Genomic DNA, 26619 nt, shown 5'->3' on the forward strand with positions numbered 1-26619 from the left:
CTACACACTTGACTACTGCTACCTGACCTAGACTTTGGAATCAAAAACACAATTTCTAAATTTGTGGACGACACCAAATTGGGGGGATAGTCAATCCCGAGGAGGACTGCGACAAATTATGAGAAGACATTAATAATGGTCTTATAATTGGCAAATGAAATTCAACACGGGTAAATGTAAGGTATTACATTTTGGTAAGAAAAGTAGGGAGGTCAGATATTACTTGGAAAATAAGAATCTAAATGGGATCGAGGAGCAAAGGGATCTCTGAGTACAAATACACAAATCACTAAAAGTATCGACCATAAAAAAAGCAAACCAAGCACTAGGGTTTACTTCTAGAGGGATAGAATTGAAAAGTCGGGAAGTTATGCTAAACTTGTCTCGAACTTTGGTTAGACTACACTTGAAGTACTGAATACAATTCTGGTCACCATATTATGAAAAGGATATAGAGGCACTGGAGAGGGTACAAAAAAGATTTACAAGGATGATACCAGAAATGCGAGGGTATACATATCAGGAAAGGATGAACAGGCTGGGTCTCTTTTTCTCTTGAAAAGAGAAGGCTGAGGGGTGACCTGATAGAGGTCTATAAAATCATGAAAGGTTTTGATAGAGTAGATACAGAGAGAGTGTTTCCACTTGTGGGGAAGTGCAAAACTAGAGGCCATCAATATAAGATAGTCACCGGGAAATCCAATAGGGAATTCAGAAGAAACTTCTTTACCCAGAGGGTGGTGAGAATGTGGAACTCGCTACCACAGGGAGTGGTTGAAGCGAATAGTATAGATGCATTTAAGGGGAGGCAAGACAAGCATATGAGGGAGAAGGGAATAGAGGGTTATGCTGATAGATTTAGATGAGGAAAGTGGGAGGAGGCTCGAGTGGAGCTGAAAGGCCTGTTTCTGTGCTGTATATCTATCCTATGTAATGTAATTATTAAAATAGCTAGTTTAACTCCTGCATATATTACCTGAATGGCATGAGTTCTTGTTGTGAATGAAGGGGAGAATTTTTTGTTGTTGATGTCCATTAAATCCAGTGTATAAGTAGTTTTCTATCTTACAGTAGCCAGGTTGGGGGAAAAACATGGAGAATATCTGCAAACATCTCATTAAGAGGATATAAAACCTACTTGGAGGCATCACCTGTATTTTTGAATACGAAAAACTAGGGCTCTATTCAGTCGTGCAGAGAAGGTTAAAGAGGAGATCTAATAGAAATGTTCAAAATTTCAAAAGGCTTTGAGGAGTATTGAATCTGTAATTAGGGCATAGAAAAGTGGGAGCATTATAACATTCTTCTTCAAGAGTGAATAGAATCTGAAATCCATTACCACAAGTGCCTATTGAAGCAGAGTTATCCATGACATTTAAGAGGACGTTAGATAAACACTCAAGCAACAATATCAAAAGATACAGGCGAAGAGCAGAAAAATAGGTTACAGTAGTTAGTTTGGATATGAAGCTAGCCCCCAATGCAGGCATGATGGACAAAATTAATTTCTTCTGTGTTGATTTTTTTTGAGATTCTACGTGAACTGAGCAGGAGGGAGGATTGTTACTTTTATTTAATTCACAGTATGTGCACTGTTAGGGACTACTCATTTTCTTTTTACAAAACAGTATGATTAAAGACCAAACAGAAATTGACATTCATGCGTCTGAATAATAATTGGTTGAAGTTGAAATACGGGTTTGTGCATTTTGAAAAATCTAAAATGACTTTTGTGCACAATTGACTTGATGGGAATAGCACATGGCAAGATGAGCAGTCAGTCTTTATGTTCCCTATTTAATGTAAACTGTGGGGAATGTTTTGCACATCAGTAAGAAGAGACATTTAAAAGAATGCAACATTTGCAGCCAACCACGTTTGTACATTGCAGACACGAGTGCATTAGCTTTGTGTATTGTGAACAGGCTGAAAATACTTCTTAAATTCAGAACCAACCAATTGCTTATTGCTTATCGACCAGTTCTTTCCACCCCTCTACAAAGCTACTTCACTCAACAATCCAGCTCTTAGAATTGTAAAGGGAGTTTACAAATTAGTTAAAATATATATTTAAGTTCATAAATTGTGAAGGGGAAATTCAAGAGTGCACTTAATGGTGTAGGTGAAATTTCGACACTGGGAATGTTGAGCCACTGCAAGCAGACTAAGTGATGAGAACTGGGGATGTGATGATTGCGGAAAAATTACCAAGTGTACCATACAGGTGTTTCTGACACTTGAATTTTGAATCTTGCAGTGATGAAACAATTAATCATTCTTAATTCAGTATCACAATCCAAATATTTACAAATTTAAAGTTGTTGGAAGTTCTTGTGTAATGCAGTACCACAGCACACCGAAGCACCAGTTGGACTATACTGCAAAGTTATTGTGGGCCAGGCCCAAAGAGGGGAGCAACTTGCCCTGAATGCTCTTGTGCATCAAGTGGCCTGTTCTGGAGCACTGTTGGTGCTGAAAGTCAATTGAGGGTTCAGGGAGTGAAGATGTGTATTCTGCTTTTGATTTTTGGGGCTGGCTAGACTGACCAAAATGGTCTTTTCTGGTTCTGTACATTTCTGTATCGTGCCCTGTGAACCACTCATGGACCATCACTTGATTAGAAGTTGGATGAATTAAGTTTTTTGGCAGTTCACCTTCATTTTGGTATATCCGAAAGATTTAGGCGGGATTGCTGATAGAGGAGAGAGAACTTGCCTATCATTTTAAAAGTAATTGTTCTGCATCCACACCCCATATACAGATAAGGGCAGGAGCTTTGACAGTGCATTCCCTGTAATGTATTCCGAGAGTCGTGGACCTATGGGGCTAGATTTTCGGGGAGCCGTCAGGCGGGGTTTCAGGTGTGTTGCGGGGGGGGGGGCGGAATCCCGAATTTGGGGGTCCCGCCACCATCCCGCCCAAAACCCCACCCCACGTAAGTTTCAGGGGCGGCGGGTACCCGCCCCGCACTGGGACCCGCCAAAACCAGGCGGGAAGCGATTAGTGCCAATTAACTGCCTGTTAACAGGTAGTTAACAGGCAGTTTTTAGCCTAATCCCTATTTTGAGGGGTTTCGTGTGGGTTTCCCGACGGCTCCAAACCACGCCAGGTAGAGTAGGCGGGCCGTCGGGTTGGAGGGGTCGCGATGTCGGCGCTCAGGTGAGTGATGGGTGCATGAGTGCAAAGGTAAGTGTGTTTGGTGTGTCTAAAGTGTGTAAAGAACTTTTACTTACCTTAGCAGCCTTTCTTCCTGTAGCCGCCGGGAGCGCATCACTCAGCCGGAACTGAAAGCTGAACAGCTGCGATCTGTCAAAAGTGACAGCCTTCAGCTTTGAGTGCCGGTGAGAGTTCTAACTGAGTCTGTGCAGAATGACTCATGGTAGAACTCAGACTGTCAGTGTTTCACAGCTTCAAACAGCTGTGAGACACTGATATTTCATCTGTCAAAGAACTCTTGACAGATGAAATTTCAGTCTGTGATGTCACCTGTTGCCGGGTGGCCCTTAATTGGCCTGCTGAGCCCGCTGGGCGGGCTCAACAAGGTCAATCAAGGGAAAATCGCGCGGATTGGCCGAACGTCGAAGTAGGCGGGTCAAAAACCCGAAAGGGGAAGTCCCGCCTTCTTCCCGACAGGTTCGGCAAAACCTACCCCATGGTGTCAGTGGCAGCATTTAATCAGAAGGCTGTGGGTTCAAGCCTCAATTCAGGACTTGAGTACATAATCCTAGAGGCTGACACTTCAGTGCAGTACTGAGGGAGTGCTGCTCCCTGCCACCACCCCCCCCCCCCCCCAACCCCTGTACCCCTTCTGCTCTCTCGGGCACCAATTGAAGAAGAGCGGGTTGAGTTCTTCCTGCCTTCTGGCCACAATTAATCTTCCAATAAACACCACTAAAAACAGATTTTCTGGTCATTTTATCTCAATGTTGTTTGCAGGACCTTGCTGTGCACAAATTGGCTGTAGCAATTTCCTGCATTACAACAGTAACTACACTTCAAAAATATTTGAAGCGATTTAGGACGTCCTGAGCCTGTGTATAACTCACAGCCCAGGTTCACCGTGTGTAAAACTTGTTACTGGCCTCCTAAAACTAACCCCTGAAATGCTTTGATTTGTTTCGATGATACGATAAAATGCAACTTTTTTTGTGTGTGCAACGTATTTTGCAATGGTTGTCTCAATAATTTATTAAATTCAAGTGGACATAAAATCCACTGTTGATTTTTATTGTACAATTACATTAAATTCTAAGGAATGACTTTAAAAAAAATTGGTTATTCTCCAGGTACAGATGGTAAAACGTTTATAATGTCAGCTGAACTGAGTCTGCGTGATAAATTTAAATCCGAACCTAAGTCACTTGTGTTTTTACTGTACATGTTCTTACGCTGGGGAACATGCTGGAGTGCATTGAAAAGGGAGAAATTCATGGTTTCATTAGGAATAATGTTTTTACTAACCAGCTAAGCACTTTGGCTAATTATTGAAAAAAAAAATCAGCCAAGGGCCGCAGATGCTGACCTTTTCCATTTGTTTCTGAGCCAATTGAGTTGCATTAGCAGCATGGTGAAAATTGAAGGAGTTTCGGCTAAACTTAGCTCTGACAAAGCATTCAGCTAATGGCAGTTTAAACACTTTAATCATCCTTTTTTATATTAAATGGAGGGTGGTAAATTTCTTTGTAATTCATTATCCAGAAGAACACGTTATTCTGTCAGGTCCCATGGCATATTGCATTACCAGCCTGATATTCAGTGAACACGAATGCTAAGAGTCATTTGACCCATCAGGCCTGCTCCATCCATAACCCATATCTGAATATTCTATCAAGGATATTATGTAACTCTCTCCTCCACCCCCCCACCCACCATTCCACCACTTTTGATGCCCTACTGTAAAGAAAATTACATTCTTCCCCTTCCCTTTAAAAAAAAATCAAGCAGTTCTCAATCCTCAATCCCATTCTCAGCTGCGTTCCAAATTGCCTTTAGGTTGTTTTACTACTATTTATTAGTGATCAGTTCTGAGAGAGTAGGGGAAATGTGGATGGCCATTCCCAACTCCCAGTACCATTCCTCCCCCACATACCACTGTTGCTGAACCATTATCAAAGACATTTTCGAATTGAATTAAGGTATTTGTTTGACAGCTCCCTTCTGTAGTCATTGCAGCTAATTGAGAGTTTGAGTAGGGTCTGCTGCTTAAAGATGGTCCTTTGCACTGGGAGCCAAAGCTATCATCAGGGATTCCAAACGTTGGCAGCCTACTGGTAAGTGAGCATAAAAAAATAAGCAATTTTTAACCACTGTTTCAAGCTGCAGTGCATTTCAGTTTGTACCAGAGAGTCCTCGCCAATTAATGGCCACCCTGTAAATGAGAATACTAGTTTTAAAACAAATATACACTACCTCAAAGCATTCTCTATCTTTTCTATGGGGCTTGCTTATAATAGGATAAAAAATTTCCTTTGCTCACGAAGGCTATTTCTAAGAGGAGTTTTTAAAAAATATTTTTACTTTTAAATATTAACTTGCATAACAGAATAGGAGCATTTGTTGCTGAATTGATCCTTGTGCTTATGTAACCCCAGAGATCCAGGAGAATTTGTGCTGGGCTACCCAAGAGACAAGACCAAAGCGCCCAACCCGTGGCCTAGTGTATGTCCCAACATATTTTGATTATATCTGTAGTTTCACCTTTGGCATACATGTGGCACAGTTCCAGGGGAATGGGCAAAAAAAATGGAAAAAATAACTCAGTGTCACTAAGCGTGAGATGCATTTTGGTGAAACAAAAAATGTTAATTATAAACTGAACGGAGATTGGCTTGGGCTGTGGAAGAGCAGAGGAATTTGGGGGTAGAGTCACAGGACAACATCTCAGGTTGATAAGGCTGTCAAAAATAACCTCATGGAATTCTAGATCACCAGAGGTACAGAATATAAAAGCCAATGTTTAAGAATTATGAAAGGATGTGACAGGGTAGATAGAAGCAGATTGTTTCAAGTAGTTGAGGGGTCATGAGCAAGGGGCCAGAAATAACAACAACATTCAATGTAAGAGATTTTGAATGAAGGGCAAACCTCTTCACGCACTCTCACAGTTGTGAGACTGTGGAATTCACTTCCAGGGTTAGAGGTTAAGGTAGAAACTATGTCAGCATTCAAGTTTAGATTGGATAGGTAGATGAAGGAAAAGGAGTTGAAGGAATTTGGGAAAAGGGTGGGTGAACGTGATTAGAACTATTTGTTCACATGGAGTGTATAAGTGGACATGGCCTGGTTGGGCTGAATGACTTATTTACATTTGTACCTTCAATGTATTTCTATGTCGGGCAAAGACAAAGAGAGAATGTCACAAACAGAGTGGCTCTGTTAATTTTCACTGATTCTTTACTGATTTTTTTAAAAATTGCCCCCCCCCCCCCCAGTTTTCTCTCCTCCGGATCCTTATTTTTTGAGGTCATAATAGGTTGTGTACAATTCCACTGGCACAGGAAACCTTCTTGTACTTTCCTCTAATGTCTTTTCATGTGTGAATTTAGATAATTGAGTCGTGGGAGGCTGTTTGACCGTAGGATGACATCACATCAGAGGTAGATCCTGTCCTCAGCTGACATTCAGATACTGTACCTGTATTTCTCAAGCAGGGGTTACTAAACCCCCTAGTCTAGTCCCTCATTAATCCAGTGACTGACCAGAGGCGCCTTGGCTGAGATCAGATAGCTCAAAGAAGTAGGAATTGAACCTGAGTTTTTCCTTGTCTCATAGCTCAGTAACACAGCATGGAATACAATTACCCACTGAATCATTGGTGGAGCTGTATTTTCTTGGTTTTTCTCTGCAGATACATTGCTTTGTGTAAAATAGGACATAATTTTAATATCCTGTATCCTATAGTCTTTAAACAGTACAGCCTGTGTTTTCTGGCAATTTCTTCACATCTTTGTTCAGAATGTTACTCTATGGTACATAGTGCCAAACATAACTAGATAGTTTTATATTGGGCGGGAGGGCGGTGGGGGGGTGGTTAGAAGGTTTGTACACTAATGAGACTTTCAACCTCTTTTTACTGCTCTGAGATTTTATTTGGAAGAAGTCCTGGCCCTTTATGACCAAGACTTCAAAAAAAAAGATATTTCTTTTGCTCATGTTTTGCCATCATTAACATGAAAACATTTAGATATCAATATTAGTTTTCCTGTGGGTTGAAATAACAGGTAGGGCTTTAACAGCACTCCAGTGTAGCAAGGTTAGTTTGGCAGGTATTTTCAAGTCCTGGACAACTGGTGTTTTGCTCTTGCAAATAACCTTTGTTTTGTTTTTACCTGCAAAGCTCCAAGGACTTTTTGACTTGAGAATTGCCTTTGCAGTCTTCCAAACAAGTAGATGTTGGATTGTGATCGTTTTTGATACTTTAGGTTCTGAATATTTGAAAGTATAGTTAGGAAATCTATAGTACTCCACATACAGGAAACTTTGGTTTATCCGGAGGTTGTATGTCCGGAATACTCGATCTAACGGCAAAAATCAGGAGCCGTTTTCTGTAAGTTTTTTTTAGATCTCGTTCTTTTTTTTCCCCAGTCAGCCACTGCAAGGTCTGTAGCTATAGCAACAGCTTCAGCTAGAGACGCTTGCAGCTGCAGCCGACTCTTTAGAAGCTGTTGCTAAGCAACAGTGTTTGTTGTCAGATACGGAGATGAAAACCTCCGTATGCTTCAACATTAACTTTGTATGTCCGGCAGTTTTGATAGATCGGCAACACGCTGGTCCCGTCGGTGCCGGATATCACAAAGTTTCCTGTAATAATGTACTTATCTTTTACAGTTGTCCTATTCTTGTGCATTTCATTTTATAATTAATTTTCTGTGCTTTACCTCTTAAATTCGGTTGTGCATTGCACCCTTCTCCAGCTGAGAGGGCAGGCTAACGAGTTGTTCTCAGGATAGTTGTAGTTGTAGGGAACAGTAGCATAGTGGTAATCTTACTGGACTAGTAATCCAGATGCCCGAACGAATGATCTGGAGACAAGAGTTCATAATCCCACCACGGCAGCTCTGGAATTTAAATTCAGTTAAATAAATCTGCAATTAAAAAGCTAGCCTCAGTAATGGTGACCATGTAACTACCAGATTGTCGTAAAAGCCCAACTGGTTCACTAATGTCCTTTAGGGAAGGAAATCTGCCGTCCTTACCTGGTCTGTGACTCCAGACCCACAGCAATGTGCTCAGATTATGAACTGCTCTCTGAAATGGCTGAGCAAGCCACTCAGTTGTCAAGAAGCGGCTCACCACCACCTTCTCGAGGGCAATAAATGCTGGCCTTGCCAGCGATGCCCACATTGGGTGAGTGGGCTCCTTTTTTTTTCTAGGGTTCAACCCAGACTATACAGCTGGGATAGTTACTCCCTATACTTGGGCTCCATAAATAGAAGTATTGAGTACAAAAGTAGAGAAGTTATGCTGAAACTTTATAAAGCGCTGGTTAGGCCACAACTGGAGTATTGCTTCCAGTTCTGGTCACCACACTTTAGGAAGGCTGTGAAGGCCTTGAGAGGGTGCAGAGGAGATTTACCAGAATGGTTCCGGGGATGGGGGATCTTAGCTACAAGGACAGGTTGGAGAAGCTGGATTTGTTTTCATTAGAGCAAAGGAGGTTGAGGGGTGATTTGATAGAGGCGTACAAGATTATGATGGGTTTGGATAGGCTAGACGGGGGATGGCACAAGGACTAGGGGACACAGATTTAAGGTTTTGGGCAAGAGATACAGGGGGGATGTGAAGAAAAACTTTTTTACGCAGCGAGTGGTGATGACCTGGAATTCGCTGCCAACGGAAGTGGTGGAAGTGGAGACACTCGGGCCTAAAAATTCGGTTACTTTGCGCCTCCCGTTAGCGTCATCGCCCCGGCCGCGATCTTTGGTAGCGCCCCCTGACTTACCGCTGGATGCTATGTCCGATAGGGTCAGGGGGGCCTACCTGCAGCCAGGGTGGCGCAAATTAAAGGGGAGGGGCCTGGCGGCCATTTTTGTTACTGGCCGCCTGCCAGCACCTGCCCCCGTTGCCGTCCCCGGCCTCCTGAGCAGCCCCCCCCGCGGAGTGCTGGCCGCGCTCTGTGAGCCCGGCACTTCTCTTGAGTGCAGGGCTCTTTTGCCAGTACACTGATCCCTGGTGGCCCAGCTGGGCCTCGGGACGCGCTGTGCTAATTCCCTCCCCTTTAATAAGGGGAGGAAGGCCTGCAGTACCGCGGCGTGACGTGCTTCCAGTAGCGCCCCGCCTCCCTCTTGGGGTGCTACCGGTGAATTTCAGCCGCGGAGGCGCTAATTTTTTCAGCGCCCCAGAGTGGGCACGACCCAATTTTTCCCCCTCAATGTTTTCAAGGGGAGACTGGATAGGCACTTGAAGGAAATAAACTCGCAGGGCTACAGGGATAGAGCGAGGGAATGGGACTGACTGGATTGCTCTACAGAGAGCCGGCACGGACTCGATGGACCGAATGGCCTCCTTCTGTGCCATTATGACTCTGACTCTAAACAGGAAATCACTGGCATGACACTACACCTTGGTAGTTTATGTATTTTTTAAAAAATTGTTTTAGTTCAAAGATTCTTCAGTTTGAGAGTGCCCGTACTCTGTTCCCATTGGTCTTATGCACTCAACAGACTTTTATCCCATTAGTGTAGGTCGGATTTAAAACCCAGTGTGTCACTCCCTGAATAACATGTCTCACAATGCAACCACACTGCACAAGTTCAGCGTAGCTTTGCACTGATACCAAAGTTGGAGTGAAAGTTAAATGTGAAGCACTAAACTGACTCCAGAGCAAAGTGGTGTGAGACTGCCCCTGCTCTGTTTTGTTCTGGTCACGTCACGTCATGCTGCGGTTACACTAGCTGCAATGCTAATGTAAATCCACCCTTAAATATCGGTGCTGATTGCAGCATTAAGGTTAGTAGATTGGATGTGCTGTTGTGCTTAACAGTGTGAGGGAACTGGATTTACACAGACACAATATTGAAGTACTCTGGAGGTCCAAATCTACTGATGCTAATTCTTTATCTTGAAGCTCAGCATAAGCTCTGTTGCGTCTGAGCTGCTCAGAGGGTGGCTTTGTAGCTGTATAACTGAGCACATAATCCAGGCAGACACTTTGGTGCAGTCCTGAAAGAATGCTGCATTGTCGGAGGTGCTGCCTTTTGGATTAAACTTGAAATGGAGGACCCATCTCCGTGTTCAGGTGGGCATAAAAGGTTCCATGGTATAATTCGAAGAAGATCATGCCGTTCTCCCTGTGCCTTGAGCAACATTCACCCCTAACCCAATGCCAGCAAAACAGATTACCTGGTCACTTATCACATTCACTGTTGGTGGGACCTTGCACTATATAAATTAGCTGCCACGTTTGCCCAGTAACCAAGTCACTGCCTCCATAACTTTGGGGTGTCCTGAGGAAATGCAAGGCGCTGTATAATTCCAACCTTCCTTTCTTTCTCTCTGGCACTATTGCTAATGTCGGCGCAATTTTGACAGCCAGCATTGTAAAGTAAATGGGTTGCTGCCTCAAAGTACAGAGACCCACCTAAAGAGGGGGGTTTTGCTGGCAATTCTGCTGTGAATGGCAGAAAATACAAACACTGCCTTCCAGATTTTTTTCAATGCAGCCCAGCGGGGCAGTTTCCTGATTACTGGTCTGTATGAACCTTCTCTAACCACCGGGTAAGATCTACTGGCTGGTTTTCCTTGATGTCATTTGTTACCTCATGTTTTTTTAAAAACTCAGCTGAAAATGACTCACCAAAAGGATGTTAAAAGGGTGAGATTTTCTCCTTGAGGCTTTCATTTCCCTTTGGTTTTTCTGCATGGTTTAGGATTGATTATTCTGCATGCAGAAATGAGTTTAAAGGAAATTTTATGGGTACAATCCTGAAATGGAAAGACAAAAGTATGCCTCTTTTCAGCACACAAACCAAGAATGAGATACTTGCAGTTCTGACATCTGCACGATAATTTTAATAAAGCCAGCTTTCACTTACCACTGTGTTATGATTGAGTTGGAGATAAGAACATAAGAAATAAGAGCAGGAGTAGGCCATACGGCCCCTCGAGCCTGCTCCGCCATTCAATAAGATCATGGCTGATCATCGACCTCAACTCCACTTTTCTGCCCGATCTCCATATCCCTTCACCCCCCTAGAGTCCAAGAATCTATCTCAGCCTTGAATATACTCAAAGACACAGCATCCACAGCCCTCTGGGGCAGAGAATTCCAAAGATTCACAACCCTCTGAGTGAAGAAATTCCTCATCTCAGTCTTAAATGGCCTACCCCTTATCCTGAGACTATGCCCCCTAGTTCTAGACACTCCAGCCAGGGGAAACAACCTCTCAGCATCTACCCTGTCAATTCCCTTCAGAATAATGTATGTTTCAATGAGATCACCTCTCATTCTTCTAAACTCCAGAGAGTATAGGCTCATTCTACACAATCTCTCATCATAGGACGGCCCTTTCATCCCAGGAATCAATCTAGTAAACCTTTGTTGCACCGCCTCCAAGGCAAGTATATCCCTTCCTTAGATAAGGAGAGCAAAACTGTGCACAGTACTCCAGGTGTGGTCTCACCAAGGCCCTGTACAATTATAGCAAGACTTCTTTACTCTTATACTCCAACCCCCTTACAATAAAGGCCAACATGCCATTTGCTTTCCTTATTGCTTGCTGCACCTGCATGCTAGCTTTTTGTGTTTCTTGCACGAGGACACCCAAATCTCTCTGAACACCAACATTTGAAAGTTTCTCACCATTTAAAAAAAATTCTGTTTTTCTATTCTTCCTACCAAAGTGAATAAACACATTTCCCCACATTATACTCCATCTGCCACCTTACTGCCCACTCACTCAGTCTATCTATATCCCTTTGCAGACTTGTTGTGTTCTCCTCACAGCTTATTGTCCCATCTAGCTTTGTATCATCAGCAAACTTGGATACATTACACTCGGTCCCTTCATCTAGGTCATTAATATAGATTGTAAATAGCTGAGGCCCAAGTACTGATCCTTGCGGCACCCCACCAGCCTGCCAACCTGAAAAAGACCCGTTTATCCCTACTCTTTGTTTTCTGTCCATTAACCAATCCTCTATCCATGCTATTATATTACCCCCAACCCCATGAGCCCTTACCCTGTGTAATAACCTTTTACATGGCACCTTATCGAATGCCTTTTGGAAATCCAAATATACTACATCCACTGGTTCCCCTTTGTCTACCCTGCTAGTTACATCCTCAAAAAACTCTAATAAATTTGTCAAACACGATTTCCCTTTCATAAACCATGTTGACTCTGCCTAATCATGTTATGATTTTCTAAGTGCCCTGATATCACTTCCTTAACGATGGATTCCAGCATTTTCCTGATGACTAACGTCAGGCTAGCTGGCCTGTAGTTCCCTGTTTTTTCTCTCCCTCCTTTCTTGAATAGCGGTGTTACATTTGCTACCTTCCAATCCGCTGGGACCATTCTAGAATCTAGGGAATTTTGGAAGATCAAAACCAATGCACCCACTATCTCTGCAACCACCTCTTTTAGAACCCTAGGATTTAGGCCGTCAAGTCCAGGGAATTTGTTGGCTTTTGGTTCCATTAGTTTCTCTAGTACTTTTTCTCTACTTATATTAATTACGTTTAGTTCTTCACCCTCAATAGATCCTTGGTTCCCCGCCATTTTTGTTATGCTTTTTGTGTCTTCTACCGTGAAGACAGATACAAAGTATTTGTTTTAATGTTTCTGCCATTTCCTTATTTCCCATAATAATTTCTCCTGTCTCAGCCTCTAAGGGACCAATGTTTACTTTTGCTACTCTCTTCCTTTTTACATACTTGTAGAAGCTCTTACAGTCTGTTTTTATATTTCTTGCTAGTTTTCTCTCATTCTATTTTTTCCCCTTTTATCAATTTTTTGATCATCCTTTGCTGGTTTCTGAAACTCTCCCAATCCTCAGGCTTATTACTATTCTTTGCAACATTATAAGTTTCTTCTTTCAATCTAATGTTATCCTTAACTTCTTTGGTTAGCCACAGATGAATCACTTTTCCCGTGGAGTTTTTGTTTCTCAATGGAATGTATTTTTGCTGAGAATTATGAAATATTTCTTTAAATGCTAGCCACTGTTTATCTATTGCCACACCATTTAATCTATTTTTCCAATCTACCTTAGCCACCTTATTTAAGTTTCAGGCTCTAGTTTCGACCTTGGGCAAGTCACTCTCAAACTTAATGTGAAATTCTATCATATTATGATCACTCTGCCCCAGAGGATCCTTTACTATGAGATTGCTAATTAACCCTGTCTCATTACACAATACAAGATCTAAAATAGCCTGTTCCCTAGTTGGTTCCATGATGTATTGTTCTAGGAAACTGTCCTGAATGCATTCCATGAACTCGTCCTCCAGACTACCTTTGCCAATTTGATTTGCCCAGTCTATATGAAGATTAAAGTCCCCCATGATTATTGCATTACCTTTGTTACAAGCTCCCACTATTTCTTGACTAATATTCTGTCCAATGGTATAGCTACTGTTAGGGGGCCTATATACTACTCCCACCAGTGTTTTCTGCCCCTTGTTATTCCTTATCTCCACCCATACTGATTGTACTTCCTGATCTTCCGAGCCAAGATCCTTTCTCTCTATTATCCATATGTCATCTCTTATTATCAGGGCTACCCACCCCTCCTTTTCCATTCTGCCTGTCTTTTCAAAACGGCAAGTACCCTGGAACATTTAGTTCCCAACCTTGGTCACCTTGCAACCATTAGATCAAACCCATTTATCACTATTTGTGCCACCAGTTCGTCTATCTTGTTATGAATGCATCGTGCATTCAGATAAAGAGCCTTTAATTTAATTTTTTTACCATTATTCCCTGCTTTGACCTTATTTTCTGCTGCACTGCTACTGTTAAACTCTCTGTCCCTTCCTGTCACACTCTGCTTATTTTTACCCAAATCGCTACACTGCCCTATTGCCTTGACCTTTCTCTTTAGATTTCTAAACTTCCCCTCACCTGACCTCTTCCCCCCCCCCCCACCCTTCCCCCTCCTTTTTAGTTTAAAGCCCTAGTTATTCGATTCGTCAGGACGCTGGCCCCAGCCCGGTTTAAGTGGAGCCCGTCTTGACGGAATAGCTTCCTCTTTCCCCAGTACTGTTGTCAGTGCCCCATGAATTGAAACTCCTTCTTCCCACGCCACTCTTTGAGCAATGCATTTAACTCTCTGATCTGCTTGACCCTATGCCAATTTGCGCATGGCTCAGAGTAATTCAGAGATTATTACCCTTGAGATTCTGCTTATTAATTTAGACCCTAGCTCCTGAAATTCCCTCAGCAGAACCTCATTCTTAGTTCTACCTATGTCGTTGGTTCCTCCATGGACCACGACAACTGGACCCCCCCCCCCCACTCCAAGTTCTTCTCCAGCCAATAGGAGATATCCTTAACCCTGGCACTGGGCAGGCAACACAGCCTTCGGGACGCTCGTTCATGGCTGCAGAGAACAGTTTCTATCCCCCTGACTATACTGTCCCCTACCGCTAGCACATTCCTTCCTTCCCCCGTACCACGGTGCCGTGGTCAGTTTGCCCATCCTCCCTGCAGTCCTTTTCCATACCCATATAGGTGGCAAGTACCTCGCACCTGTTGGACAAGGTCAAGGGTTGAGGCTCCTCCATCACTACATCCTGTGTCCCAATACCTGCCTGATTCACAGTCACACCCTCCTGTCCCTGACCACTGATCCTTGAAAGCAAAATTACTGCCTTTGTGATTTCTTACAAAAAAAATGGTTATAAAAACAGAAAATGCTGGAAATACTCAGCAGGTCAGGCAGCATCCGTGGAGAGAGAAACAGAGTTAACGTTTCAGGTCGATGACCCTTCGTCGGAACTGGAAAAAGCTGGAGATCGAACAAAAAAATTGTTATGGCCATTTTAATTATCTTTTAACATTTATAAACCACTGCCTTGATAACCGCTTCTTACAGTTGTTTGTTTGATTGACAACTTGCACTTGTCAACCTCTGAAGATGTCAGATGGTCGTCGTCAACCTTATTCTCCACCCTGAGGAGAACCCCGGCAGTATGGGGGTGATCTCTCTCCGCCGACCAGTCAACCAGTATATTTCTGTGCTGTTGCTGTTTACGGCATCACCTACTGTTGCCAGATTTTTGGAGACTTGCCAATTTAGACTAATCGTTTTTGTTCTGCTGGATCACAGTTTTTTTTTATTATTAAGGTGCTAATCCAGGAAAATTGGACAATGGATTAGTTGCTTTCTGACAGCCTCTTTATAAATGGAGCCAATTAGTGTAACTCACTTATTATATATGTGGCCAACGAGCAGCAACCACTGTGGTGAACAGCCACATTGTTTTAACCTTTTTATTAAAAAAAACTCTCAATTTCTGATAGTTTTAAAGTGTACAGAGATGATTTGAATTAATCAGTTATATCTAATTAAACGTAACCCATGCTTGAGCGATCAGACTTTAGTAAATCTTTATTTGATTTATTGTAAGTTTAAACAAAATTACTTTAACGAAAGCTGGAAAGTATTTAATCACCGTGTGACAAATATGTTCAATCCTGTGAGAATACCATGTTTGTCTTATAGTTTTTATTTATATTGGCGTGAAGCTTTTTTTAAAAAAAAAATTGAGATGTACTTATGCAATAAAATCTTTTTTTTTTCCAAGTGATGCAGTTTCATTTGTTGGATTCAAAAAAAAGAAAATCTGATGTGGTTGTGGATATGTTTGCCATACATGGTGAGAGTTTAGGAGCTTAACAACGTCCACATTTAAAGTGCGTTGCACGACCTGTAATGATTTAATGTAAGCACAAGTACAGCATACTGGACAAATATTTAGGATGCTCTATACTCTGCTGTCAGTTCATTCAATAGAAAATCCTCACACTGTGTATCACTTTGTACAGGCTAAACAACTGTCCAAGTTTATTTACAAATAAACATGGATTACAGAAGTGAAAAGATATGGTCAAGTTACTACACAGCACAATTAGCAATTTACATTACATAGAACTGGATTGACTTTAAAACGAGTCTGCAGTACTTATACTTTCACTTGGCAAGCTCTTGAGAAGACTGTACCTGGTACTTTAACTGCAAAGCTGAACAGCAGACAGAAGAGCACAAGAATTTTCCAGGGTTGCAAAGATATTTTTCCCTAGAAGTTAAAGCAATCTCTTTGAAGCAGTTGGAAACAAATAGTTTTCACCCCATGGTGGACAATGGGCTAGTGACCTGCAACTGTTGTATTTCCTTTTGGCATTTCCCACCAGACTTTTTTTTCCTCCCCCACAAATGACCATAACAGACAATTACGTATATGTCTGACAAATGCTGCATTTATCAACAATTTTAAACATGTTGCCTTCCTTAATCAAAGGGAATCCTTTATCAACTAATTTATGGATGGCTACCCTGCCTGGTTCATGCAGATAGAATGTCAATGGTCCACCATTTTGTACTCGGTGGAAAGAGTAGCCGGTTTTTTAAACCCGAGCTATTTTGAATTTACAAAATACACAAAGCCTTATGCTGTTGCAGTCATTGCAAACAAATTAAGGGAAACCTTATAGAGAAGAAAAGGAATTTGTACCATTGTGTGCTGATTTGAGGACGGGATTTAACACTCGGCTGAGTGTTCATTTTTCTGCAAGAATTTGCCCAGAAATACGACCGGAATCCAATTTTTCTTTTTTGTTGAATAGTTGTTCTATAACCACCTGAAGTGGATGCCATATTAGGGCTCTGGGATAATATTTCTTCCTTCACAACTTCTGAATAATTTAAAGTTTGATGTGCTGTTAAAATGGTCGTGGTGTTGGCTAGTCGCCACGCTGAGTGCACGTTGAGGAGACTAGTTTGAGTTAAAGTTGGGAGCTAGTATTTATTTGTCTTGATAATAAAAGTGTAATTTGGGTTATTTATATTTGAATATAATATGGTGTAAAGGCCATGCCCCAATTTTCTGGCAGAGCCATAAAATATCATGTGCACCAGTTCTCCATGTTCTCTGGTAATTAAAAAAAAAAACTGATTTTAAAGTATCATGCAGGATTTTCCTTCCTAATTTACAACATCACTCTTTGAATTGTAATGGATTGTTTTACGAAACACAAACAATTTATTCAAACTGTCATTCTAAAAAATAAACTTTAAATCGACCCAGAATGTTTGCCCATTCATTGTAATGGAATCTTCTGCACTGACATACCATGTTTGAGTTGCAGTGTTTCATTTCCGAAATTCTCACAACTGCTCTGAATACCTACTGTTTATTAAGCTTTTGACCGTCTAACACCACTGCTTGTGTAACAGATTTCTCTGCTGAAGTATGAGGAGATGCAACCGTCGTTGTATTTAGACTGCAGCAGTTACTGTTTTTATACTGTTGTTAAATTGCATTTTTTTGATATCAAAATTATTTTTCCATAAATGCTGGGTATCCAGAGTACATAATCTATATGCTTTGCTTGCAACATGATAGTGTTGATCTTATACCTCGGTTTGATATGGTATTTACTGCAATTCACAATATATGAGGTGGACATCGAGATGTTTTCTGATGTGATATAATGGCAAGGAACTTGCGGTCCTGATGGCGGTGGACTGGCTGCGGTCGCCGTCATTTCGCCTTTGAAACTGATGGCAGCTTCAGGATTTAACGCACGTGCAGCCTAACGCGGAAATCATGAAGTTGCGGTCTGTCATTCACTGCTCCTCCACAGGCTGCATTGTGAACCCGAGCCGGCAATCGGTGAAATCACTGATCTGATGAAAACTTCCCCTTTTCCGAACAAATAGCGCTGTTAGAAACCCCATAAAAAGTTAGGCCCGTTCAGTGAGGTGTAATTGTGTTTTTAATGGCGATCTGAGTAGTAACTACTGATGAACAACAGTTCTGGCCCTGAAAAACACATTTTAAATTGGTGGAATGTCAAATTTCTCCATTAAGTTAAAAATGGTTAGATTTTAAAATTAATTTTAAAACTTTTTTTTACAGTTTGTTCATGATATTTAAGCTTTTACCTTAACCCATTTATGTCCCAATCTTTATTTGGTTCTCTGTTTTAAAAAAAAAAAAAAAAAAAAAATGTTTTAAACTGGTTATTAGTGCTTTCTATTTCCTGGTTCCCTGTCTGTGAGAATTCTGCAATGTGATTGGCAGCTTAGACAGCTTGTTGACGTCACCGCAGTTCGCACTATGAGATTCCCACTATACTACGTTGATTTCATCTGCATGTTGGAAAAGCCGAACTTCTCGCTGCAGAGATGACGAGATCTTTGTGGGAAGCTTACTTCGGTGCCAGCGGTGAACGCCTTTGCTTCGCCGCTGACCGCAAAGTACGGGCCGTTATAGTCAAGGGGTAATTGTTAGGCACATTATCCCACTCACAGCATGTATAATGGGTGCGTGTTTCGGCTCATAGAAATTTGGTCTTTTTATGGAAGCAGCCTTTTTACAAGTTAAGAGTGTTCGGAGAAAGCCTGAACTGTAGAAATCGGTCTCCGATAGACCCAGGACTTGTGCTCTTGGTTGCTGTATACATTGTTTCTAATATCAGTAAAAGTCCTGTAGAAATCTGAGATTACTTTTGCATTTGATTTTTTTAAGCAGAAATTTTTCATTAGGGTTGGGGATGTGTATACAATCCCACATTATTCCGACTCTTGAGGAAATCCTTGACTAGTTAACTCAAAATGTTTGAGTTAAGAAATCCATACGAATTTTGCAGTCATTCAAAAATTGACATCCCATATTTCTACTGGTTGTTTATGGAACGTTCTTTGTAATTCAAGTTTGCAGTACTTGATGTAATGTTCCTGGGAAAAAAACTTGAGACTCTTAGGAGTGTGATACCGCACAGGATAAATGCATCTTATCCTACTTCAATAATGTGCAAAACCAGTGGGTGGGATTTTACAGGAAATAACTTTTCCCACAATTGAGAATTGGTAGATATGAGCTGAAGTTAAATGGACAGATTTGCCCTTCCATTGTTAACGATGCAGATTTGGGTGGTCAGACGTGCCAAATTGCCACACCTAACTGCAGTCTCCATTCCTTGCCGGGAACCTTAGCAATAGTACTGCTGATTTGTGGTTTTCAAACATCCTAGATGAACTGAAGTGTGCAATGATCCAGACTTGTTCAGTGACTAACCTTTGAGGGGGAAAAAACACAATTTATGACAAACTGCATGTGCTTATCCAAGATTGGCTTAGTGGCAGGAGGCAGAGGGTGATGGTCGAAGGTTGTTTTTGTGACTGGAAGCCTGTGTCCAGTGGTGTACCGCAGGGATCGTGCTGGGTCCTTTGCTGTTTGTAGTGTACATTAATGATTTATTAGATATGAATGTAGGAGGTATGATCAGTAAGTTCGCAGATGACACGAAAATTGGTGGAGTGGTAAATAGCGAAGAGGGAAGCCTCAGGCTACAGGGCGATATAGACGGGCTGGTCAGATGGGCAGAACAGTGGCAAATGGAATTTAATCCTGAAAAGTGTGAGGTGATGCATTTTGGGAGGACAAACAAGGCAAGGGAATAAACAATGAATGGTAGGACCCTAGGAAGGGCAGAGGATCAGAGGGACCTTGTTGTGCATGTACATAGATCCCTGAAGGCAGCAGGACAGGTAGATAAGGTGGTTAAAAAGGCATATAGAATACTTGCCTTCATTAGCCGAGGCATAGAATATAAGAGCAGGGAGGTTATGATGGAGCTGGACAAAACGCTAGTTAGGCCACAGCTGGAATACTGTGTGCAGTTCTGGTCGCCACACTATAGGAGGGATGTGATTACATTGGAGAGGGTGCAAAGGAGATTCACCAGGATGCTACCTGGGCTGGAGCGCTTCAGCTATGAAGAGAGACTGGACAGGCTGGGGTTGTTTTCCTTAGAGCAGAGAAGGCTGAGGGGGGACCTGATTGAGGTGTACAAAATTATATGGGGCATAGATAGGGTAGATAGAAAGGAACTTTTCCCCTTATTAGAGAGGTCAATAACCAGGGGGCATAGTTTCAAGGTAAGGGGCAGGAGGTTTAGAAAGGATTTGAGGAAAAACCTTTTCACCCAGAGGGTGGTTGGAATCTGGAACTCACTGCCTGAAAGGGTGGTAGAGGCAGGAACCCTCACAACATTCAAGAAGCATTTAGATGAGCACTTGAAATGCCATAGCATACAAGGCTATGGACCAAGTGCTGGAAAATGGGATTAGAATAGACAGGACTTGATGGCCGGCATGGTCACGATGGGCCGAAGGGCCTCTTTCTGTGCTGTATAACTCTATAACTCTACGACTATGACTCTAAGATCTATGGAGTGGCTCCCACTGTCTTGAGTTGTCTGAGCAGGAGTTGGTGGTTGGGTTTTCAAAAGGCCATTAATTGGGAAGGTAATCTGAAACCGCAGGCTAACCTGAGACCATTGTTGGCTCATTAAATGGAAAACTGGATCAAATATCCATTGGATTGTTCTGGATCAGAGCCATAATGTCACTTTCACTAAAAAAAAAATGTTTTTATCTTGAGTGGATTTTAAGACATGCATTTTTGTGATTCTGTGCCACATAAACCCAGACTTGAGCAGCTTGAACTCAACTGCAGATACACATTATGCATGTGGGGGTAACATTGAGCGATTTTGGAATGGTTCCCAAGGCACTAAAAACATTTTTTCCCCCAATTTCAATTGGAATGGGGAGGGGTGAGCTAAAGATTGAAAATAGGCAGTCACTGCTAAACCTTTTAGAAGACTGCATTTAAACTATAGCAGATTATTACTTTGAGAGTTGCTGGTTAGATTTTGGCAGGATTTTACTTCCATTTGCTATAAAATGCCTGAAAGAAGATATTTGGAAAGATTATACAGCTGGAGAAATAAATAGCACTGAACCACGTCTCATTTATTATGTAGTTTATAATAACTTTTAGGTGAGTTTGCATGTCTGGCATTATCCCTTAGAGTATTTTATTTCCTTCGAAAATGGGAACCAATGCTGCAACATCAATGAAATTGAAATCCAAAATTCAAAAGGAGCAGATTAAAAACTGGGAAATGCAGAGTTTTGCACTTGTACTGTCAGTCTGGCAGAAAAATGTATTTGCAGGAGATAATCATGCTCCCTAGTTTTTAAATAGTTGACCAGTGCTCAGTATTTTTCAGAGAAAATTGCTCAGTTAGCTTGTATGGTAACATTTTTACAATTAGGCACTATTATTGGGGAAAATTACCTGACATTGGTCGCTAGTTTGTTAGTTGCACTCTGGGGCCTTCATGTAAATCAGCCCTTTGAGATTGTGCAGTCGCATGCAGAGCATTATGAAATTGTTGCTTATAGAATCATAGAATGGTTACAGCACAGAAGGAGGCCATTCGACCTGTTACGCCTGTGCCGGCTCTCTGCAAGAGCATTTCAGCTAGTCCCACTCCCCCGTCCTTTCCTCGTAGCCCTGCAATTTTTTATCCTACAGGTACTTATCCAATTCCCCTTTGAAAGCCACGATTGAATCTGCCTCCATCACCCTCCCAAGCAGTGCATTCCAAATCCTAACCACTCGCTGCGTAAAAAAGTTTTTCCTCATGTCGCCTTTGGTTCTTCTGCCAGTCACCTTAAATCTGTGTCATCTGGTTCTCGACCCTTTCGCAAATGGGAACAGTTTCTCTCTATCTACTCTGTCTAGACCCCTCATGATTTTGAACGCCTCTATCAAATTTCCTCTCCTCTGCCCTGAGGAGAACAACCCCAGCTTCTCCAGTCTATCCATGTAACTGAAGTCCCTCATTCCTGGAACCATTCTTGTAAATCTTTTCTGCACCCTCTCTAAGGCCTTGACATCCTTCCTAAAGTGCGGTTCCCAGAATTGGACACAATACTCCAGTTGAGGCCGAACCAGTGTTTTATAAAAGTTCATCATATTCAAGCAGTGATGTCTAAAAGTATGGAAAATTTATTTTTTATTGCCCCAAAGCAACTATGTAAGCAATAACGATGTTTTTCTTGCTAGGTTATGAAACTGCACGCTCTTTAGCTTTGCATGGAGCACATGTTGTCCTAGCCTGCAGAAATCGAACACGAGCCAGTGAGGCTACACAAAAGATACTGGAGGATTGGGTGAGTGCTTTCATGTCGTGTGCAAGGCTTCACTACACTTAATTTATGCTCACTAATAACCCAATATAGTAAATGCTACTTTTTGGACCAAGAATCTTCGAATTGCACACTGAGATTTGAAGATTTATCTCTCATAAAATCCAGCTGTTCAACAGGAAGGTTAGATTGCTAATAGCATAACTTTGGGACATTTACAGTGCGCATCCTCATGATCATTTTTTCTTTTCAAATACCAGGGGTAATTCCACGATCTGCACTCCCAGTGGGGAAGCCACGCTCACTGGGAGCATTGGTTGCAGATGGGGTTAGAATATTGTTGGGCCGATTCTGCGCCCTCTGCTCCCTGCAAGCGTAGCTCCCCGCTGGGATTGCGGAATTACCCCAGCTATCCAAAACCCTCATTAGAAAATTCCAAGACTGGTGCAAATCTAAAACTGTATTCACTGAACAGTTAATGTGTAAACTGAAATTCATAAGAAATGTAAATACCAGACTATGTGTAAAGATTTTTTATTTAGAATTGGCATTTTTGCGATGATGCTTCAATTTGGCAAAATGTATCGAATGCCAGTTTCCATTTTTTTGTGTGTTTGTCCAACTAAGAGGTCCAGCTGCAAACCAAATGAACTATCTATGCATCGTGTACTCACTGTTTGTTTGAAGTGTTGGACTCCAGCATGCTTTGAATATGATACCAGAGGTGTTGGGATTTGTGTTATGTTGGTCAAAATTACACGCACAAGTGATATGAATGACATCATCAGGTAATAGACAAATGGAGGAGAAATGGTTGAAAATGTGCTGGTGTTGCCCCTTTAAGAGCTTCTTTACGTTCCATAGATTACACACAGCACAAAATGTTACTGCATGTTGTCAGGGTAGCAGCATTGCAGCATCCCTGAGCTAGTCAGCTTTAGGTAGTTACTAAATAATACATTCTTAGCTAATTGGGACAACAAATGTAAACTCCAAAATCATATTGTTATTATACAATGGAGTGCTTTTGTCTGTTGCAATTTGCCATCCAAAAGACTGACGACATGTAGGAAGAGACAGTAATGGGACTATGCTCTAATATGACTTACATTCCTGCAGGATTGAGTTTTCCTCGGGGGAAATTTGTAAGATACTGTTGCAATAAAAATAAAAATCACTGTGCTGCCACTTTTCTTTGCAGTGCCTATTATTGCAGTTTTGTAAACATTTTTATTAGATTGCCAATTTAAAGGGCGCACTATTGCTTCTCGGGGAGATGTGACTACCGTGCATCTGGTTCTTTGGAGGGCCAGGGATCTGAGCACCAAAAGGCACTCGGACATGTTCTGCGATTGCTCACCTTGCTGCTGCAATACTGTTAGTATTTTGCCGTTAGACAGAAAGAGCGTATAAGTGGAAAAATGATCCTAAAAGAGATCATAATAAGGTGGCTCCACTGTGAAGTACATTGGGAGGTTTGACACAGATGGAAAGATATTTGAATGGTAACTATGGCTAACCATTTCTGAATTGAAAACAAACTTAAGCTGAAGAGTTTTAAGTTGTGTTGTGAAAAAGATTATTTTCTTCTTCTGCTTCCCTTCCCCGTGTGTGAAAGGTGGACTGGTTACGTTTTAAAAATTATTTTTCTTCCTTCCCGGATCCTAAAAGTGCACCTAAGCTCAGGGACTTGATCTGTGAGGAATCTTATGCAAACCTATATCTTGGCAGTCCATGGAGCAAGGGGTTCGTACACCAAGGCACCATAAATACATTCGGCTGCATTGCATTTGGGAATATGACATTTTCTTTTCTTCCCTATTTCCCTGAGCCAGCCTCCACCTGCTGCCGAGACCACGTGTAGGGATCTGCTCCCAGCGCACTCTCAGTACTCTGTGAGCAGCCACAAGAGAGTATCGGTGACAATTCCCTACCTAATGTCTAAGATCCCCATTCCCACCCTCCGTCCCCCCCCACAACTAGTGTGACTTTCACAGAATCTGCAGTGCAGATAGAGGCCATTTCGGCCCATTGAGCCTGCACCGACACATATCCCACCCTATCCCTGTAACCCCATGTATTTAATCCCCTAACACTAAGGGTCAATTTATCATGGCCAAATCAACCTAACCTGCACATCTTTGGACTGTGGGAGGAAACCGGAGCACCCGGAGGAAACCCACGCAGACACAGGGAGAATGTGCAAACTCCACACAGACAGTCGCCTGATTGGAAACCCAGTGGCGTGAAGGGAGGAAATTGAACCTGCCTCTGATTGCGACCCACCAACGCTGCCTTTTCAGTTGCAATTTCTGATACTTAGAATTACACTTTTTATGAAATTGCATTCTGAACACATGTGTGCGGGATTAATGTCATCTGTGTGAAATCACCCAATACCTTGGAAAAACAAACCTCAGAAAACACACAACATCATTATTTTCTGCTTTCAACCCGATTTATTCGGACCTGGAATTATTAACCTTTTCAATCAAAGCAGATTGTTTGTTACTTAGCTGTAATGCAGGAACATTTATAAATCAATTAGGTTTGCATCAGTATAATTTAATTATAATTACAGAACTGTGTTTCAAGCAGAATAAGCATGTTAACAATTACTCTTATTTTATGAAACCATAGGTGTACAAACATGGTGATGATGAGGCACAGCAACTAAAGGATATGAATTTAATGTAAATGCATCAAGTTTTATTTGTTTTAATTCCAGTGAAAGTGAAATGACATGTTGTGTCAAATATTACAATGCCAACAAAATGGAGCAGGGGAAAGGTTCAAGTTCAGCTACAGTAACCAGTCTCTCTGGCTTACAACCTTTGGGATGACAAACACCTATTTTGGGAATAGTTTGTGAAAACGCTGCAGCTGTGCCTCCTAGCGGCAAGCTGATTTTACGGTATTTATATTTACTGCAGCCTAAACATTTGCAATAGAGATTTGCCTTTAGAATTTTCTTTTAATTATTAAAGATGAAAATAGATTAGTGATGCCAATTCGTCATCACCAATTACATTGCAGTACCAGTTACATCATTATGACCTGTGTCTGTAAACGTGGCATGGTTTCTTGCAACGCACTTCATTGTGGTGATACTGGATTGGGAATGTGGATTTTAAAAGGGCAAGATCTGAGTGTTAAAAATAGCTTTAGCTAACTGTGTTTCTGGATGATCGCTTTTGACAATTTTGTTTTGTGACAGTCTGTAGATGGCCAATATACATAACTGGTCAGACTTAGTCACTGTATTTAATAGGAAATGTCTGCCCTAAAATAGGGTTTCAGTGTATATCGGGTTACACGAATACAGTCCAATGTTTATGTCCATTGGTTTCCTCAACATTGGCAGTCCATGAATTCCATTTGATCATGGCTTTGTCAAAATGCAATTTCCTGTGCTATCGTCTGCCTCAAACCAGTCAACCTGGAAGAAACGAACACCATGATAGAGACCTGTCTCCTGTGCCATTGAAGCATGACTTGTGGTGGTGTGTGTTTAAGGAGAAATCTTCAAAGAATCTGCTTTCACATCAAAAAGAGAACAGCCGTATACAGGAGACTTTGGTTTATCCGGAGGTTGTATGTCCGGAAACCTCGATCTACCGGCAGTAATCAGGAGCCGTTTTGTTAGTTTTTTTTTTCTTCTCGTGGCTTTTTTTTCCCCAACAGTCAGGCTCTGGAAAGTCTCTCTGAAACTGTTGCTAAGCTACAGAGATGCTTCCAAGGTACGGGCCGACTGTTTGAAGCTGTTGCTAAGCAACAGTGTTTGTTGTCAGATACGGAGATGAAAACCTCCGTATGCTTCAACATTAACGCTGGTATGTCCGGCAGTTTTGATAGATCGGCAACAGCTCGGTCCCGTCGGTGCCGGATATAACAAAGTTTCCTGTAATTCTGAGACCCTTTTGGGGAACATAGGAAAGGTGTAGGCTATTCAGCCCTCCGAGTTTGTTCCGCTATTCAGTCAGATCATAATTCATCTGTACCTCAACTCTATTTAGCTGCCTTTGATCAAAATCCTTGATACTCTTACCTAACAAAAATCTATTGATCTTAATCTTGAAAATTTCAATTGACCTACCAAATTTTCCACTTTTTGTGTGAAGAAATACTTCAGGATTTCATTCCCGAATGGCCTAACTCTAATTTTAAGGTTATCCTAGAATCATAAAATGATACAGAACCGAAGGAGGCCATTTGGCCCAACATGTCTGTGCCAGCTCTTTGAAAGAGCTATCCAATTAGACCCACCACCCTGCTATTTCCCCACAGCCCTGCAATTTTTTTTTCCTTCAAGTATTTATCCAATTCCCTTTTGGAAGTTACTATTGACTCTGCTTCCACCACCCTTTCAGACAGCGCGTTCCAGATCACAACAACTTGCTGCGTAAAAACGTTTTTCCTCATGTTGCCTCTGGTTCTTTTGCCTGT

The 26619-nt window shown here is 41.8% G+C and overlaps 1 protein-coding gene across 2 annotated transcripts in view; it reads left to right on the plus strand.

Annotated features, from left to right (window-relative positions):
* The window catches only part of wwox (WW domain containing oxidoreductase), a 1068632-nt gene that overhangs the window by 82184 nt on the left and 959829 nt on the right, over positions 1-26619 (plus strand). For both annotated transcript variants that reach the window (XM_085991830.1, XM_085991829.1), the window contains exon 5: positions 22091-22197. In XM_085991830.1, the coding sequence (XP_085847956.1) occupies positions 22091-22197 (107 nt within the window). The remainder of the gene's footprint in view (positions 1-22090; positions 22198-26619) is intronic.

Source organism: Somniosus microcephalus, chromosome 6, assembly GCF_052327205.1.
Source record: "Somniosus microcephalus isolate GS21.2 chromosome 6, FLI_Smic_1.0, whole genome shotgun sequence".
Classification (NCBI taxonomy): Eukaryota; Metazoa; Chordata; class Chondrichthyes; order Squaliformes; family Somniosidae; genus Somniosus; species Somniosus microcephalus.